Below are 18914 nucleotides of genomic sequence, written 5' to 3'. Positions count from 1 at the left end.
AATAGTAGACTTTCAATACTATCTGTTTTCTCGTAGGATCTATACAAATCAGCCTTCTTTTATTTTGAAGGAACATTTTACAATGATAAAAGATACCCTGAGTGCAGAGATTTGAGCAGGTATAGTTTCCAAAAATCTTTTCAAAGTCTTTCCTAGTTCTGGTTCTCAAAATGGTGTTATCTTTACAAATCCTATTATTGGTCTCTTAAAGATCTTTACCAAGAAATTACTTTGCTAGGTTTTTTTTGTTTGGGGTCAAAAATTCTCTCAATTAAAATATTTTCAAAGTTATTTCATCTTGTTAGTCTGGGTACTAGTAAGTTAATCAAAACTTTTTTACTCCAAGAAAAATTTCCTACCAGAAACATACATAGACCATTTTAAGATCTTTGCCAGCTGTCTAGAATTGTTTTTTAAATGTATTATCTACTATTTTAGAAATTAGAGTAAATCTTGTATTAGGCCTTAGATACATCTAAAAAACAGTGAACTCTCACTTAAATATTTTAATATCTGTTCTAATTATTAGGTGATAACAATAAATTAATCTTTGTTTTTCTGCTTGTCCAGTGTATACTGCTATTTGCCCTAGGTGATATATATGGTTGCTTAAGTCTATATCTAATATCATGTTAATTAGACCATACTTTTCTTATCAGTGTCCTAGAAGCTAGAGTATGTATATATATATATATTTTTTTTTCTGAATGTTTAATAAATTCTCTTTTATTACAGCCATTTGTATCTATTCTAATGTGGCAGTTCTCAAACTTGTCAGTCTTAGCACTCCTTTATATTGCAAATAATTGGACTCCAAAGCTTTTGTTTATGTAATAGCTATCAATATTTACCATATTAGCAATTGAAACTAAGAAATATTTTAAACATTAACAAATTTAAATAATCCCATTACATGCTAACATTAATAACATTTTTATGAAAAATAACTGTTTTCCAAAGCAAAACAAAAGAATGGCATTGTTTTACATTTTCCATTTAATCTAAAGTGATAACACATGTCACATAGCCTCCAGAAAACTAGTCATTTGTGAGAGAATAGAGCTGAAAGGGCAAATGACGTTTTAGGATTATTGTAAAAATAATTTTGACCTCACAAACCCCTGTGGAGTCTCAAGAACCATATTTGAGAACTGCTGCTCTGATGAATAGAAATTTAGAATTCCTAATTCCAACATGTACCAACCAGTATGATTTTCATCAAGATGGCAACTGCCCAGTTAATTGGGAGAGCCAGGTTTTGTGAAATACTGCAATCACAAACTGTTTTCTGTCATTTTTAGTTTTTTGTGGAGCAGTGATATATCCCTCCTTGCCTTTTTCTCTCCTCAGAACTATCATTGAGTGGTCAGAGTCCCATGATAGAGGCTATGGAAAGTTTCAGACTGCTAAAATGGAAGATTTCACATTCAATGACTTGTATATTAAACTGGGTTTTCCCTACTTATACTGTCACCAGGGAGACTGTGAACATGTTGTTGTCATTACCGACATAAGGTAAGTGACAGCGCTCAGAACATTTTATTCTGTTTTCCTTTTCTTTATTTCACAGTATGAAAGCACAAGTAGGTCTTTTTTAAATTTTAAATTAAAAGAATAAAAATAAGTATCCCTGCAGCTTGGCTTGAGAACAGCAAAACTAAATGCTTTCTGTGCAATCACCAGCTTCTCATCTTTTATTGTTTATTTTTTGGAAAACCTATAATAAATACTGTTTATTAAAGCATTAAAATCTATAAATACTTTTTAAAGTATCACCATTTGTATATTAGCTATTATTCAGGTAACAGTCATCCACTCTGTATATCATATAGGCCCTCTGCAAATTTGCAGCAATATTTCTAGGTTTCTTATCTTTTGCCAAAATTTTTAAGGAGATAAAAGGGAACTAGGAGAAGAGAAGAGTAATTTTAACATTTGACAAATGTGAAGTCTTAATGCTTTGATAAAGATTTAAAGTAGAAAGGACTAAGGTAGTCTAAAATGGGATTTTAAAAAAAGTTATAAATTTTGTGTAGCTGGTATCTTCTTTCTTCCTCATGAAAAAGACTATTCATTTCCTTATTTAGGAAATCTCAGATTTTGAAGGACTAATATATAGGAATAAGCCCTGCTCTATCCCTGGTTTGATTTCTTTTGAGAGACCATTTTTAAGTTTTTCGGGGGGGGATGGGGTAGAGGCAGCAATTATATACCCATGTATTTATTATACCAGTAATAGAAACTAATACTTTCAGAAAGTCCCTGCTTCTTTTTGGGGGTTTTAGTGACCAGTCTCCAAAAATTTACCTCCCATGCACTGATAACTCAGGAAGCTACCAGAGGAAGTACTTCACACAAAGACTAAACCTTGAAAAAGAAAAATATGGAATGCAAATCAGAATAGATATAAGACATAAAAGGAACTCTCAGAATGATGGGAAAGGGAAATCCCAGAACGATGGCTGTATAATAGACCTGGAGAACAACTTAGTCCAGAGACTGGAGCAGGACGGAGGACTTGGAAAGGGTGTCTAGAGCTGCAAGACCTCCTATATGGTATACGGTGCATACCATATAGAGAGTACTTTTACTTTTCTGTCAGAAAACAGGGAACTGAATTAGTAATGGGTACATTGAAAGCTAAGCAAATGCAAACATGAGAGAATTAGCTAGAAAATAGAAAACAAAATGCTACACAGTAAAAGGAACCTATAGTCAATTATGTGGCTTACGTGGTAATAATTCAAACTCCTCATAATTCAAACATTAAATATGTAACCAAAGTTATAGTAGTTCTATAGAGGGATGTTGAGGAGCTAAATTAAAAAGAAATAGTTAAGAATGTAAATCAGTTGCCCCATGGGAGAATTTCTGAAGCAAGAGCCAGGAGAGCTCATAAACCGTATAGATTTATATGACTTTCAAAATTATATATTTATTTTTTTGATTATGTGTTCTTTAAATTTTACTAAGCTTGCTCTTCCACTCAGATGAGGGGGAATGTGTCTCAGAATAATAAGTGTAAGATGGAAGACAATCCACTTTTCTGATTTTACTTTAGTCATTCCTTAAACACAAGGAAACTTGTAATTTAGACTACAAGTCATTTTTCTCTCGCAGGTCATTTTTCTCACAGGTGGATTTCATTCAGTGCCATTTTAATAGTTGGTAAACTGTTAAAAGTGTATTAATCATTTTCTGATGTTGATAAACTGCTACCCCTCCTTACAGAAAAAAAAATCAAATTTTAGAATTGTGAGGGACCTTTAGAGTACTCTTGTGCAGTCCCTTCATTTTTCAGAAGAATCTGAGGTCCAACATGGTTAAAGGATTTTACCTAAACCCACTCAGCTGATCAGTGGCATAGTGGAGATTGACTTTCACTTGAAATTCTTAATTTTGACACCTAAAACTAAAGTCCTACCAATTCACATTATACCAGGAGCCAGATATGGATTTTAATTAAGGAGACAGTAAACAAGAGCCATGTTGTAACACATAACCCATTAATCTAGGTAGAATAGCTAGATAAAATAGGATAAATAAGTTACTCAAACTTTGTTCCATAAAAAGGTACTAAGGAGTAAAAAGCAAGGATTCTCTGCCGGAATACATTCAAGAAATGTCATATACAATGTCTCCCTTAGTAATGGTACGCATCACCATGAAGAGATTTGGAATGTTTCATAGGAAAGAAAACATTGTTTGGTCCAAAATGTTTTTTGGGGTGGTTTTGTGGAACACAAGTTTTATCAAACCTGTTGTAACAAGTCAGTTTATACCTAAATCTTTTTTAAGAAAAAAATTGAAAAATATGCCTACTGTGTTAATGTCGAGGTACAGATATATTTGATTTACATATCACAAAAATTTACACTTTAATATTTTTATTTTCTCATGTACAAAAGACTTGTGCATCGTGATGACTGCTTGGATAGGACACTTTACCCCCTTCTTATCAAGAAGCACTGGCTATGGACCAGAAAATGTTTTGTTTGTAAAATGTACACAGCCAGGTAGGTGATACCTGTATTTTTTTGAGAGGTATTTGTTTTTGGCATTTCGTTTCTTTTCTATTTTGAACATGAGGACTTATACTTTGGGGTACAAACAATATGTGGAGTTTTATCTAGTAGAGAAGTGCTGCAGATCATTAGTTCAGTACATTACCACCTTATTTTTAAACAATAAGGAAATGAATCATCACGTATCGTGGAAGTCCAGGTATAGGTCAGACTTTAGGCTGGTTACAATGCTCAGTGTCATCAGGGAGCCACACATTCTTTCTGCCTCTTGTCTAGTTTACAAAATCAGCTTCATCTACAAGTTCTCAAAGAAAAAACACAGCATCTCACATATAATGGTCAAAATATGGTTTTATAAAATTTTTCTTTGCGATTCTGCATGTTTAGATTGTGTTTAACTGCAGATCAGAGTCAAAAAACTATTCAGAGGAAAAGGGAAGAATTTAGTCTCATCAGTTTGTTTTGGGTTCCCCACAATATATTTTCTTAATGATGAGTAGGAAAACATAAATCAGTTATCAAATCAAAATGGAAATCAGAGAATGTTAAAACATTCCATGAGATGCAGAATTCAGATAAACTGGAAAATGTTATTTTCATCTGTGACCAAACATCTCAGGTCAAAAAAACAAAATCTCAGTTGAATAATGTTGCCCGTATTTCTCATTAGTATATACTCTAACATTTTATCCTGAATGCCAAGTAAAACAGCTGGAGTTTTCAAATTAACCAGTACTAATTTACCAGTTAGATAAATTAAGCAAAAAGTTTATCCGGTCTATAGCATCTAATTTATTATGGTTTTTCAAGATGGCCTTTTAGAAGAAAATGATTGTTCATATTGAATTAGTTGGAGGGTAGCTATGCCATGGCAAGTGTATGATGCTTTCAAGTATAGGTTTATAATCTACTTACCTTTAAGGAGAAGTCTTTCAAAGAAACAGCATTCTGCAGTGTTTGTTAGTTGCCCTTTTGCCTTGAATTGAGTGATATATCTGTGTGAATTATATACATATAATATACATATAACCATACAAAGGATTATAACATTAGAATGAGAAGGCAATAGTGGAAATGTTTACAACTTTCAGCATGTTAAAGTTTGAGAAAGTTAACTGTAATGATGTACACCTTTTTTTTTTTTGAACTACAGATGGGTGACGAACAATGACAGTTTTGCACCAGAGGACCCATGTTTCTTTTGTGATGTTTGCTTCCGAATGCTCCACTATGATTCAGAAGGCAACAAACTGGGGGAATTCCTTGCTTATCCTTATGTTGATCCTGGAACCTTTAATTAATAACCAGCAACAAAAAGTGAAATAACTGTCCTCTTGGATGGTTACTTTATTTCCAAGAAATGCCAGAGGACCAGGGTCAAATCTGAACAACTAAAAGTTATTTCACCGTTTCCCTGAATTCAAATCACACATTTTCTTACAAAGTAACGTGATTGTATTTAAATGATTAGAAATATATTATTTTGAAGTATAATCTTTATGTAGTGCTTTTAGCCCATTTTTAAGTATGTTGTTTATCTGAGTTGTAGAGTGCTTTTATAGTCTGAATACAAATCCTTTGTGAGGTACATGTATTCTGATTTTCTCCCAGTCTTTGGCTTGCCTATTCCTTGTGTCCAGAATGATTTTTGCTAATGATTATTAGCAAAATTCAGTTACTGATACATCAAGCACTGGAAGTGTATTGAAAATTCTTTGAAGAATGTGAGCTACACCATGTACCATGAGGCTTCCAAGGTAAAGATCTTTCAAATATCTAATAAAAATGAGTCCAAGAAAAGTAGATTTAATAAATATTAATAGCTATTATGTAATTTAATCTCACAGTGAGCTCTTATGTTTTGGTAGAAACGAGGCACTAAACATTTTAATGAGACTCACTGCATAATGAATGTAAGATGATCTTGGAAATACACTCATCTTTACAGAAGTAACATTTAATTGAAGCTTCATTTCTTGACTTTTTGTAAATCAAAATATAACCAGGGAGATATGGGAAATCAAGATCCTATGAATTGCTAGCTAGCTCTGGCTCACTTATTCTTGGGCAATTATATCCAGTATTCTAAATGCAAAAAAAAAAAAAACAAAAACAAAAACAAAAAACACCACTAAAGTTTTTCTGGCCCAGCTCTTCATTCTTTGGCTCCCTTACTATGGTGATCCTATTTATTGTCTTATTCTGGGCCAAAGCACAACAAAAACAAAAACAAAAAACACCACTAAAGTTTTTCTGGCCCAGCTCTTCATTCTTTGGCTCCCTTACTATGGTGATCCTATTTATTGTCTTATTCTGGGCCAAAGCACAACTATAAAATTTCAAGGTCTAGAGAGCATCAGGGAGTATTGTAGCTTATGTATACTGAAATGTTTTCTGGAAAACTTTTTTGGTGAAAAATTTAATTCTGTATTTCTGTTTAAGACTTATAGAAATGCTATAAAATGGTTCATTTTTAAATGTATTATTTAAATTTCACTTTCTTCCAGGTTATATTTAAATTCACCTGAATTCCACATTCCCTAGATGGGTAAGAACAGACATTTACCACATAAATCAAAAAACTGATGAAGCCTAGAAGCCTATAAGCCTGTGTTTAAAAGACTGACAGTGAAATGTTTTATGGACTTAAATGCCACACAGCCAATTTGGTGTGTACACAAGCACCTGTTTCTGGTATGTCTAGCTACGTTCTTACCCACTGATTCAATCAGTGTACACTAGAGGATCAATATAAAGAACTAAGCGGTCCCTCCACAGCTGCTTTATGTCATTGCTTAAATTTCTGTTTCTAAGGATGCTAAATTGAATTGATTTAAAATTCTATTGGAAATTCACAATTTACTCAATTCCTCTACGTTTCAGAAGTAAAAATAAATGCTTAATTTTTAAATTGCATTCCTTATAGGTCTTACATTAGTATGTAAGGGTCTTTTTACTTTTATTCATTTTCATTTTACATTCTCAAAACAGAAAATTCCAGAAAAGGAACTGTAATGGAAACATTAATCCATGTGCGGTGCCAATCAATTCACTTTAGTGGATGAAGATTGTTGGTTAAAATAATACTGCTACTGACATACTTGTTTTATCATTTATTGAGAATATTATCCTTAAGATTAACTTTTCCACCAACATTACAAAGGGTCAGATATCTATTATCATTTCTGGTGAAATCTAGAGTGGAATGGCCAACCAAGCTACTCCCAGAATTTGCCAATGTATCGTGCACGAGTTACACAGGTCTCCACCAAAAGAAACTCCTAACTTTCAAGTAGGCATAAATGATGTTTAAATCCGGGATTCTATAGCTGCAGAATGCAATATTAAACATAACATTACTGTTAAATTACATATTTTACCTAATTAGGAAAAGCAGATATGAAAATGTCATGAACTATTAATCAACATCCTCTATTAAAACAAATTACATTTTGATATAATAGTGGATAGAAATGCACAAAATCACTAGAAAGTCAAAACCTATTTCCTTAAACATCTTTTTCAGACTTCAGTTCCCTTTAATGATAATTTGATCTTTCTCACAATCCCATCACAATCTCTTCATCTCCAAGGTTGAAGAATCACACAGCACAATTTTAAACACATTTCTGCCTATATATAGCAGCTTCTTCATTTCTTAAGGTGTAATTATGGGTTTGCTATTTCCAATAGATCAACCTTTTTCTGGCCAATGGGACAAACTAAGTTATTAGTGAAGCCCTCACAGAGCCCTGTAAAAGCCTTTACTCTTGTATAAGCCAACTCATCCTGACATCTTCAACCAGGTAAGTGTGTGTGAGTACACCACAGTGTATCCTACTATTTGAAACCACAGGCAGGATATAATAGCAGATATAATAGTAATTATAAGGCTTAAGGTACTCCAGTCAAGCTGTTTACATATATAAAGTCTGATTTAGTTTCTTTGATTCAGATGATACTTCTGAACTTTCTCCAAAGCACCTGGGAAAATTTTCCAACAATTGATTCTGCTGGGCAATGCATAACTTACTTCTTTTAAACATTATTCAATGGTTTAAAAAGCAGCAATGAAATAGTTGTTTATACATACCAAAAAAGTGGGGTTTGGGGTTTTGGTGGAGAAGGGAGTCTATTTCATTTAAATTATCTCAACTAAGTGACATACTCAGCTGTAGAGTTTTGACCAAATACACAATTTAAATTGAACCAATGTTCCTGAAAGTTCTTGACTTTTATGACTTTTTCTTAAGAGTTCTGAGAGTACCATACTATGGTAGTTATCTGTGAATTGCTGGCAAAGAGAAAAATTTCTTGATATGAGGGTTAAGATAGAGAAAGCAACTACTGTGTTTTAACACCACGTAAATTAACTGGTTAAAACAAGGTCAGCCTATACAAGCAGACAGATTATCAGAGTGCTCCCATACTTATCTCCAGAAACTGAATATTCTGTGGTTCTTGGTAAAACTTTATAGATTTCTTGGGTCACACGCACAAAAAAAAAAGGGAGGGTGAACAAAAAAATACCATTTTATTTTCATCATTTTGAGCTTATTAGTTTCCTTGTCTCCCCAAACAATATAATCTCTATTACCAAGTTAACTAAGAAATTACTCCCTTGGAAAGAAATCCAGAATTCCAACACACTTTTATAAATAGCAAAGAAGTAATTTACTAGTAAAGTTTGATAGAAAAATTCTTTAATCAAAACAAGTTTACATGTTGACACTTATGGCTTAACTAGAATAAATCTGTCCAAATTTTAATTGTACTAAGGACCAAACAGATAAAATAGCAAAAATTCCCTCAAAATAGTAGGTCCTAAGTTCCATTGTAAGACCTCTCAAAAGCAAAACTCCAGTTATTGAAATAATTCAAACTTTCCATCTATTGATAAAAACAATTATCCGAGAGGTCACAACATACAATGCATGTCACATGCAAACACTGTAGTAAAAGCCTTTTTCCCATATTCATAGTTTCAAAACACGAGAAGTGTCTTAGCTACTAAAAAACCAACTGACCTAATCAAAATATCTTAGAAATGCTATTTGTTAAGTTACCCTTAAATTTTGTGTTAAACTTGGTTCACCCTAATTTAGTCCATATATATGAATATACAGACTATCAAAAAGTACTCCTTTATCTATTGCCTCATAGCACTGTTTCCACTTTTTGCAATCCTGTCACATGTATGATAAAGAAATAAAAATTCCCTTCTGATATAGCCATGTTTTCAAATAGGTTAGTTTCCTTATATAGTATTTATTTTTATTTACTGCATAAGCATCATGGATTGTTTCCCAATTAAAAAAATATTGCTTAGTGACTTCCTTAATGAGTGTGACTTTTTAAAAAATTCAGAAATGTCTCAAAAATAAACTTTTATCATTCAGTTTTCAGTTTCAGCTACTAGTGCCTGAAAAGGATCTTAGATGGCTGAACCCTAAGACAGATCATTCCTATATACACCCATTGTTTTCTGCAGGAAAAGTCATGTGACTTCACTGAATTCCCAGCCACAAAATTACATTACCTTCAACAGTTAACATGAGTTTTGTACCTTGTAGAATTGTCAGTTCAATGTCAGTTGGATATCTAGTTATACAAAAAGGCATACAGACCACACATTGTTACAAAGCAGCAGGGTAATGTAGCACAAGGTAGACTGAGGTTAACTTTAGATCAGAGAAGGGCGTGAGTACTTATATAGAAGTAACATTTTACCTACCATAAAAATGCATAACTTCTACAAAACCCACAAACAGTGAAAAGACAGTTTGGTAAATCCAAGATTTGTAAAAACTGCACAAAACTCACGGTATTTGGGAAAAGAGGAAAGGTTTATACAAGTAGCAGTTTTAAAAATGTAACTTTTCCCTACTATCAATTACACATTAACATACACACACTAATTGAAAATATGCTACAACCAATGTCTGGAAAAGCAGTTCAACATTTCCTAAATGGATTTTTCCCCTCACATTTACTGTATAATGTAGCTGTTAATACTGCACAAGTACAATTAAGCAATGTTTAATTATTTTAAACAAAGATAAAGGATTTTCTCCCTCAAAACAAGTTTTAAACATCAAAACCTATGCTTATAAAAATTTAAAACTTTCAGCAGTCTAAATATTTCAAATGAAAACCATTACAAACTTCTCAAATATTCTTTATATTCCAGGTATGTTAACCTAGTTATCTAGCGTAGAATCCTTCAGAGATATTTCAGTCTCTCTCTCTTCGCTGGATGGCCTAAAGAAAAGTGGGGAGGAAAAAGGTGTGATAACTGGAATTAGGGGAATTTTTTTTCCTCAGGAGAAAAAAAAAGACATTAAATCTGGCATTGTTTTTTAAATCAAAAGATTTAAAATTCTTTTTGACTTATTTTTGGTTGAAATTTTTGTTTTACCATGTTGTGCCTTCTTCCCAAAATAATATGCGATTAAGCAGAATAACTCAGGGAAGCATTCACGGCTTAGGCCCTTTTCTCATCATATCCAGCTTTAAAATGAGTTCTAAGAACATAAGAATGTCACACCTGTGATACCAACATAGTACAAACCTTAATGAAAACAGGGGATAGTATCACACAGATGAGATTTCTCTCAGTTTCAGAATTAGAAGGGATGCTTGATTCCAAGTCTTGAGATACAGAGGAACAAACCAAGACTTGGTAACTACAGTTCCATATCTAGTTAGAGTGGGTATTTATAATACAAACTAGCCTGTGATTTAGGTCTAATTTTTTTTATTATCCTGTCGAAATTCAAGAAAGTATAGACTTTTAAGTCGTTATTAAAAGTATCAGTGAAAGAAGTCCAAAAATTATTTTTTAAAACTAAATTCCTGCCTCGCTCTATTCCCTTGAATACAGTGAAATTAGTTATAATTTAATTTCTACATCTTTTTGATTTGTAACTTGCTTTCTGAATTCAGGAACTGAGTGATCAAAATATAATACCTTACTACAAATAACCTTGGAACAGCACTGTGATTTAAAAATTAAACAAAAAGTACACATTACGACCCATTAAAACATGTCCTCACTTTTTCTTACTGCTGGCCTCGTCTTTGCTTTCTTCATTGCTATCTCCATTATGCTGTGGTTGATTACTGTCTTGAGCATCAGATCCTCCATTTAGAGTCTTTGAACCTTTAGGAAGGATTCCAATGAAAAACTGTTAAGAGATTCTAACAGTTCATGATGTCCTCTATAAAGATCCAAAAGTCAAAAAGAAAACATGGCCCTGAAGTTTCAGTGTAATTTGAAATTACACTGTAATCTTTATGGCAGCTGAGGCACACAATAAGAATCAGGGTTACTAAATATATTTATGGGTATAGAAAACATCATTAATCTGATTATTCCATTTGTTACTGTTAACAAGAGGCACAACTCTTTAGAGCATTATGATTTATTCTAGTTCTTAGAAAAAGTAAAATCTCTTATTTATCATTATTGGTGTTTTAGAACAAAAAATGTCAAAGTATTTCCTAATTAACATGATTTTGTGCCCTATTACTAAATAAACAATGAGGGCGTCCATGTAAATCTTATTTCATTAACAAATCTCTAAGAGGACCAGTATCATTCCCTAGTAACTCCTTTTGAATGTTGGTTTCTTCATTAAAGCAGCTGCTGCTAAAACATTTAGTAACATGGTATTGGGCAAATTGATAATGCTGCTAATTCTAAGAGTACATCACAGATATATCCTAAAACATTTATGGTTTAAATGGCATATCTAGAATTTGCTTCAAAATAATCTTCAGGGGTGTCACAGAACAAATTTGATGGGAAGTTCATTTCTACTTTTATATAGGTTAGAATTTGTTCCTAATTTAAATGAAAAGAAAATAACTACCACTAGTACAGTTGACCCTTAAATAACATGGGTTTGAATTGTACTGGTCCACTTATATGTAGACTTTTTCAATAAATACTGTCCTTATTTCAGTAACGTTTTTCTCTAGCATACTTTGATATAGTATTATAATAATATATAAAATATGTTAATTGACTTTAAGTTTGGGGGGGAGTCAAAAGTTATATGTGGATTTTCAAATGCAAAAGGTTGTACCCCTAAACTCCACATTGTTTAAGAATCAATTATAATAGCAAATACTAGTAGTATTTAACTATTTAAACTTGAAAAAGAAAAACAGATGATCGAATATGTTACTACTAATTTAATGTCATTAATGTACAGAGATATATCAAAGACATTTTTTAAAAGCAGTCTCAACAAATAATTTTTAATCACATACCTGTTTGTTCCTTTTCTAGCTTTTTGTTTGGCCCTTTCTTCCCTTGATCTTTGGTTTTATTTGCTTCCTCATGCTGTCTTTGTTCAGCCAGAGATTTATTCAGCACTTGTGTGATTACAGAATCTCCTTCACCAACCAAAAACATGTTCTTAAACTTGTTATACAACATTGTAGACTTTTCCATGATAATCTGACTCACTTTGAATCGTCGTATCTGAGAAAACAAAATATACATTCATGATTGTTTTCCTAATTCGTTTTTTAAAATGTCACTTTTTAATGAAATGGTTTTGAAGAAATTTTTTAAATCTGCATGACTCAAGATCACTTACTTTTTTCAGTGTTGTAATCATCTCTGTGTGTTTCTGAGCTTGTTGCATTGTTACCTGAAGTGAAGCAAGTTCATCCAAGGCTTCAATACATCTGTTCACATCCTTCATGACAAAACAGTAATTTCATAACTGTTAATTACCACAACCTATATAATCTTTCTAAAGATTACTTTTAAAATCTCAAAAGGCAGTACAAAATAACTAGTAATGGTGCCTTTTACTTTAAATTTATACTTATAAACTCATGTGAGAAAATATGAAGCTATAAAAGCAGCACTATTTTTAAATGAGGTATTAAACACTTACAAGATTATCAATTTTGAGTGAATTTTTTATTTCAGCATGTATCCTTTGAAGTCGAGAATCCATTGATGTTTCTATAAATTAAAATGTGAAACAGTAAATAGTTTTTCCAAAAGCAGTATTTCTGTATTATATAAACAAAGTATAATGCATAGATTTGGCAGTTTTTAAAAATGTTCTTAGTAATCTGCCTACATTGCTAAGAAGTTTTCTGCCATTTTTAGTATCTGGTTTAAGAAAGTAGCATTCATTATATAAGCAAAAAATCACCATCTAGCTATGTTTCTAAAATAAGCAGTCTGTATCCAATAATATACTCCTCTAGTCCAGTCTTTTAAGCATCTGTTTCATCTTACACATTTAACAAAAAAATACAAAAATCTCTGAAACCAGATTTGTCAAAAATGGGAAGACATCTAGTTTTTGGCATGTTACAAAAAATTTGACTTAATCAGATAATAAGCATTAAATTAATAACAAACATGTTTCCCTTAGCATGTTCACCTGATTATTCTTATAATACAATGCAATGTATATAGACTCCATTAAGAATTTGAAAGAAGTGTATTTGTAGGATTTAAAAACTAAATGACAAATTTTAAAACTTATACATAAAAAATTGAGCGTATAACTTCCTATGTATAATTGTATATATCTTAGAAAGTGAAATAACTAACCTCGCTTCTTCTCCACTTTCTTAACTTCTGGCTTCTTTCCTTCATCTTTATTCTGCCTATCAAATGTTAACACAGATATTTCAAAACATTGGAACTTGTGATTGATTACCAAATGCTCACAATCCCTTATGTAAAAGTTAAAATCTTTTTCTTTAAAATAATAAGTCAGTAGCCAAGATCACAAGGAATTGACTGTAATTATTAGGTCTCTGCAATGCCACAGCATTAGTATTAATTACTATAAATATAAGCAAAACTCAAAACTTGTAAAAACATGCTAAAATAAATAATCTAACAATCTAATTTTTCAGTGCCATCACAAAATAATTTTAAGTCATGGTGAAATTTTTTTCCAGCAATAAATAGTGTATTATTACAAGACCAATATCAAGGGTCAGTGGACAAACAGGAAGAGAATGCCTACAAATATTTCATAAATTCTACATCACACCTATTTTAAAAAGTAACATGTCAAAATAGACTGATTTAATTGTTCCCACACCTCCAAAGGGTAGATAAATCTGAGAGGTTTGAAGTTGGTTTCAACATTAAATAGGCTATTTAAAGATATTATCTCATAAAAATGTTTCTGCCAATATATCAAACTTGTGATATTCACTAACATTTACATACCATTTCACAAATGAAAAGGTACCATATTACTGTAAATTACAAAAATAACCATTTAAAAATGAATTCTTATTAATGTCTAATACCTTGGCTTAGAGTTTGATCCTTATTATAAACCAATTCAAATAGACAAGAACAAAAAAAATATCTAAAAATCAGTTGTTTTTTTAAAAAAACTTTATTTTAAAATTTTGGTTACAGTTTCATTTTTGTTTTCTTAACAAGGCTATGTTTAATCTCTCAGGATTAAAAAAACAATTAAGATTCTAAAGAATTGAACAACAAAGGAATGTCAAGGAAAGGGCACAACTGCCCCATTCTCTGGGGTATAATAGCTATTCCAATTTAACACCTAACTTCAAAGCAAAATTAATTTTTATATTTTCTAAACGAAATAATGTACAACCACCATTTCATCTGAGCTTATGCTAATTTTCAAACACAAAGCTTCACTTTAAGCTTGGAAAAAAACTTAACAGGAATGATGGCCGACCTTAGTATGTAGTGTGTACCTTACAGGAAATTTTTTTTTTTTAACAATCATAACACAGTAATAATGCCATTAATGAAGTCCTCAACTTAGAGAATCTGGAACATTCTTCCATCAAAAGGGGGGAGGGGGAAATTCAGTCCAATGAGTCTGTCTCAAGATCTTCATCTCTTGTTTGCTCCACTTGTATTTTCTTTTCAGTAACTGGATTAATGCTTTGAGCCCAAAATGAGATATATTTTTTATTACTGTAGATTACATGTTGTTTGGCTGGGAATACAATACAATAAACTTTATTTTGCATAATGCATTTCACACAAGCTGCATCTGAAATGCTTTACAGAGCAAAACTGTCCAAGTACAAAGTTTTGTAATAACAGGAGAGGGAAAGAAAACACAAATATTAGAATTTGAGAAAGTTACATTCGGAGGACATTCAAAAAGAAATTGAAATACATAAAGATAACTTTGGATTACTAAAGAAGGGTTGGGCTAGATTTACTAAGCAATGGCTAATTTTCTCTTAATCTGGAGAGTACAAAGTTAAAAAGAACAAACAGTCCAACAACTTTTCAGTGAAAGGATGGAAAAGGACAGTAAGAAAAATTAACTTTAATATTTACAGAAATTCTAAAGGATTAGAGGAAGTACTACACTTCTAAGTTTTTAAATTACTCCCTCAAGCAGCTAAAACTGCTTATATATCCCTCCAAACTAAGAAAGCTGATAGTCAAATGCTATACTTGTGAAGACTTGGCTTACGAATGTACTATAAAATGAAAAAGTACAGAATTATTTAAGAATACTCTAAAGAATTTCATTGTCATTAAGTCTGTCTTAGTGACCTAGAGCATGTTTTTAAAATCCCTCCTCACTAAAACAAAGTTTAATCAGAATAATACAAGATGCTTCACAAAGGAAGAAATGCTTTTCAGAGAAAACTCAAAAGTGACAGTCTAAAGATAACCAAGAAAACAAATGTAATAAACATCTGAAGCCTAGCCATCATTGCCATTGCTGTTTTCCTTCCAATAAAATTATTTTATAGAATAAAAGGGGAAAGAAATTCCCCATGGTTAAGTATTGTCTCCAGGTATCAAAACTTAAGAGAAATCAGCGTTGAATTTGATTTATATTGCACACGTCTAATGCAAACCCTGTCAGCCTTTAGATTTATTTTTACTGGCTTCTTGGGTTTCCGACTGTGCTTTTCTTTTTGCTGGTCTTTTGGGGGAGGCCTGCTGATATAACAAATAAGAATATTTCTTTTATTCTTTCTCCATTGATACTTAATCATCATTCTGTCCTTAAGACTGCACAAATAAATAATATAGAGGATGAGGACATTTTCTACAAAGCCAGTAACAGTTAAATCTTATCTGCACTTTAATTAAAAAAAAAATTCACAGGGTGATACCCTCAGTGAATTTCATCCTCTTACTAAGAATGGAGCCTGAAACATGATTATTATCATATACTGAAGATTTTTCCTAACATATGGACAAAGTCACATCTTTAAAGGCTTCAAAGGTATGAAAAAATGAGATGCCATTTGTTTAAAAATTTCATGCTAGCTTAAAAAAGAAATCAAAATTTAGAATAAAAAAAAAATACTTACTGCTCAGTTTCCATTTGTTCCTCTTGCTTGCGTTTTCTATCCGCTGCTTCTTTCTCATGTTGGCCTTTCAGCATATTCCTTCTATGAGCAGTCTGAAAGTTTCTTCCACCTTTTCTCTTCTGTTTTGAGAATTAGGATGGATTTAGTTAAATATAAAGTCAGTGACTAGTGGTCTATGATTACAGTCTTGGGAGAAGAAACTAGTACTTAAATTGCTTTTTTTTTTTGAAATCTCAGAATTACGCATGTTGTTGCTATCTAAATTTAACCTTTCCTTGATGATTTTGGGAATTAAAATCTACTTTCTACAATACTATAAGAGTGATGTCTTTTGCTTAAAATGATGAATGTATGTTAGGCTATTTGCCTCTATGCTATGACTTTGAGTTCAGTGCATGTTTACTAACAAGTCTACACTGTTCAACCTACACAATTAAAATTGTTCGGCTTCTAAAGTATTAAGTAATCATAAAAATAAACAGTTCTATACAACCTGGGTCTCTAGATCCCCAAGGTTATACACGAAAAAAGATGCACCGCTTTAATGAAATTCCTAAACAACAGTGGCATTCAAATTACCACTGATAAAATGTACAATTAAATAGGCCTGAAGAGTGATACAAATTTCATTGGGGCAAATAATAAAAATCTACATATAAATGCACCTCTTTTACATGTCTCTACTGGTCACAGCCCATTTGGCTTAATCTCTACTTTCCTACCTCTTCTATGTAGGTAGGGTTATTAGAAGCTGATTATATTACATTTAATATCCATCTATATCATAATTCTGAAAAGCTAAGACAAATTTAGAATGTAAAAGGAAGTTTAAAATATGCTTTTTAACACAACTAATTCAGAAAGGGAAAGAAATTCAGTTTAACTTTTAATCATATTTATAGACTTTCACAAAGATATTGAATGTTTCATAAGATTAAGAATTACATAGTAAGCTAAAATTAGAATATTTTATTTGATATAAACATTCTACCTTTTCACCCTCTTGATCATCTCCTTCCTCTTCAGAATCGGAGGTTGATGTGACCCCCGTTTTAGCTAAATTTTTCCTTTTTGATTCAGTTTCTTTCTTCCCCTCTTTTTTATCTGGCTCTTTTCTTGGCTTATCTTCTTCCTTCTGGCCTTCTTCATCCTTTTTAAGCTGCTTTTTAGGTTGTTTTTCCTCTTGCCCTTTTTTCTTACTTTTGTCTTCTTCAGTTACCCTATTTTAGAGAGTGCAACAATGGAAAATGAACTTTTATGTATTATTAATACTTGTCATTCAACCATACTCTCCCAGTCAACAGAATAAGTATTTCAGATAATAAGCTATAATTTATTTAAAGACAAATTTTAAATATGTTTAAGTAAAATATAATGGAGTGTATTTTTCATCCAATCATAGAAGTAAAAGAACATCTTTTAAATATCAATTAGAAGATACAAAAATTATAGTAGCATTGGGGTAATAGAAAAGTGATTCCTTCCCCCCCCCGTTTCCCAGAGTTTTTGTAATGTGACCCAATCACTGAAAAAAATATCAAGTATTATCTTACTTGCCAAGGTACTATTTTCTTGACTCTGGGGATATAGCAGTATATAAGATAGTTGAGATCCTTGAACCTTATGGAATTTACAGTCTGTATCTAATAAATTTGTTTGAAAAGTAGACACACTGGGAAAAAATATAATCGCAGACGTGAACTGCATATGATCAAATATGGTCATTTTAGAATTCAAAGAAATACTCTTCTTCACAAGAGGCTCCCAACTTATACATATAAAATATATGGCCAATCAAGCATAATATCAAACAGTGCTTAACTCCCTAGCATCTCAGCATTCCCATCAGTTCTGAATTGCACAGACATCACTAAACAAGTTGAAGTACTGAAATTGCTCAGTCATCCTAAATTACCACTAGGTAGTATTTATGCTACTATAGCAAAAATAAATGAGTACTTATGATAACAGCTTAGAAGAATGAAATGATGCCAGTGCTTACCACATAATTACTTTTATGGGGTGTGTGTGTGTATTCGACTAAAGCACAGATAAAATACAACTAGAAGCTTCGATGAGTAGTTTAAAATCTAACCCCTTTTTATTCAAGGAATTTCACTGAAATTTTCACAAATTATTATATAACGACTTCAGTGGATTTGAGAGCTGGAAGGGACCTCAGATCACATAGTCCATCCAGCCCATTCCATTTGACCAATGATAAAAGGTGGTACATAAGATCAGTAATTAGCCCAGTATATCAATTCCAAATCCACTGGCCTACCAGACCAGTGCTTCCCTGAACCCTTGAACCCTATTAAATTGGAAGAGAAAACATTCACTTTTTATCTCTTTAGAAATTTTATCACATTACTATCATTGGGTATGCTTATTTTCAAATGTCGTATGGGTTTCAATCCTTTTAATTGAAATAAAATCATTTAACTTCAGTATTTCCATGAATGTAAATATTTTGATAATAATTTCATTGAGATGGGAATAGAGCCAAATATAAAAAGCACTTCCATGGCTCCTAATAGACAGACACTGACCAATTACCTC

General features: G+C 31.9%; 2 protein-coding genes across 9 annotated transcripts in view; one reads left to right on the top strand and one right to left on the bottom strand.

Moving 5' to 3' along the window:
• The window catches only part of SNAPC3 (small nuclear RNA activating complex polypeptide 3), a 28111-nt gene extending 21170 nt beyond the window's left edge, over positions 1-6941 (top strand). Inside the window, exons 6-10 of one of the 3 annotated variants that reach the window (XR_005655366.1) lie at positions 37-119; positions 1351-1515; positions 3909-4016; positions 5179-5782; positions 6533-6941. Coding sequence is in view for 2 of the 3 variants with exons in the window: in XM_039874669.1 (XP_039730603.1) it covers positions 37-119; positions 1351-1515; positions 3909-4016; positions 5179-5326 (504 nt within the window). In the remaining variant the exon portion in view is untranslated. Of the gene's footprint in view, positions 1-36; positions 120-1350; positions 1516-3908; positions 4017-5178; positions 5980-6532 lie in introns of those variants that run through there. The other 2 variants (XM_039874669.1, XM_039874723.1) reach the window with 2 other exon arrangements.
• A 1739-nt stretch (positions 6942-8680) lies between these two features.
• Positions 8681-18914, bottom strand: part of PSIP1 (PC4 and SRSF1 interacting protein 1) — a 33996-nt gene continuing 23762 nt past the window's right edge. For 3 of the 6 annotated variants that reach the window (XM_039874332.1, XM_039874438.1, XM_039874354.1), the window contains 8 exons: positions 17344-17572; positions 16353-16471; positions 13615-13670; positions 12941-13011; positions 12635-12736; positions 12303-12516; positions 11082-11187; positions 8681-10286 (listed from right to left, as the gene is read on the bottom strand). In XM_039874332.1, the coding sequence (XP_039730266.1) occupies positions 10226-10286; positions 11082-11187; positions 12303-12516; positions 12635-12736; positions 12941-13011; positions 13615-13670; positions 16353-16471; positions 17344-17572 (958 nt within the window). In that variant the 3' untranslated portion in view covers positions 8681-10225. Of the gene's footprint in view, positions 10287-11081; positions 11188-12302; positions 12517-12634; positions 12737-12940; positions 13012-13614; positions 13671-14413; positions 15085-16352; positions 16472-17343; positions 17573-18914 lie in introns of those variants that run through there. The other 3 variants (XM_039874595.1, XM_039874576.1, XM_039874512.1) reach the window with 3 other exon arrangements.

The sequence above is a fragment of the Pteropus medius genome, unplaced genomic scaffold (assembly GCF_902729225.1).
Source record: "Pteropus medius unplaced genomic scaffold, Ma_sr-lr_union100, whole genome shotgun sequence".
Classification (NCBI taxonomy): domain Eukaryota; kingdom Metazoa; phylum Chordata; class Mammalia; order Chiroptera; family Pteropodidae; genus Pteropus; species Pteropus medius.
The sequence above is the reverse complement of the archived record's forward strand: the minus strand, read 5'-3'. Positions and strand labels throughout refer to the sequence as shown.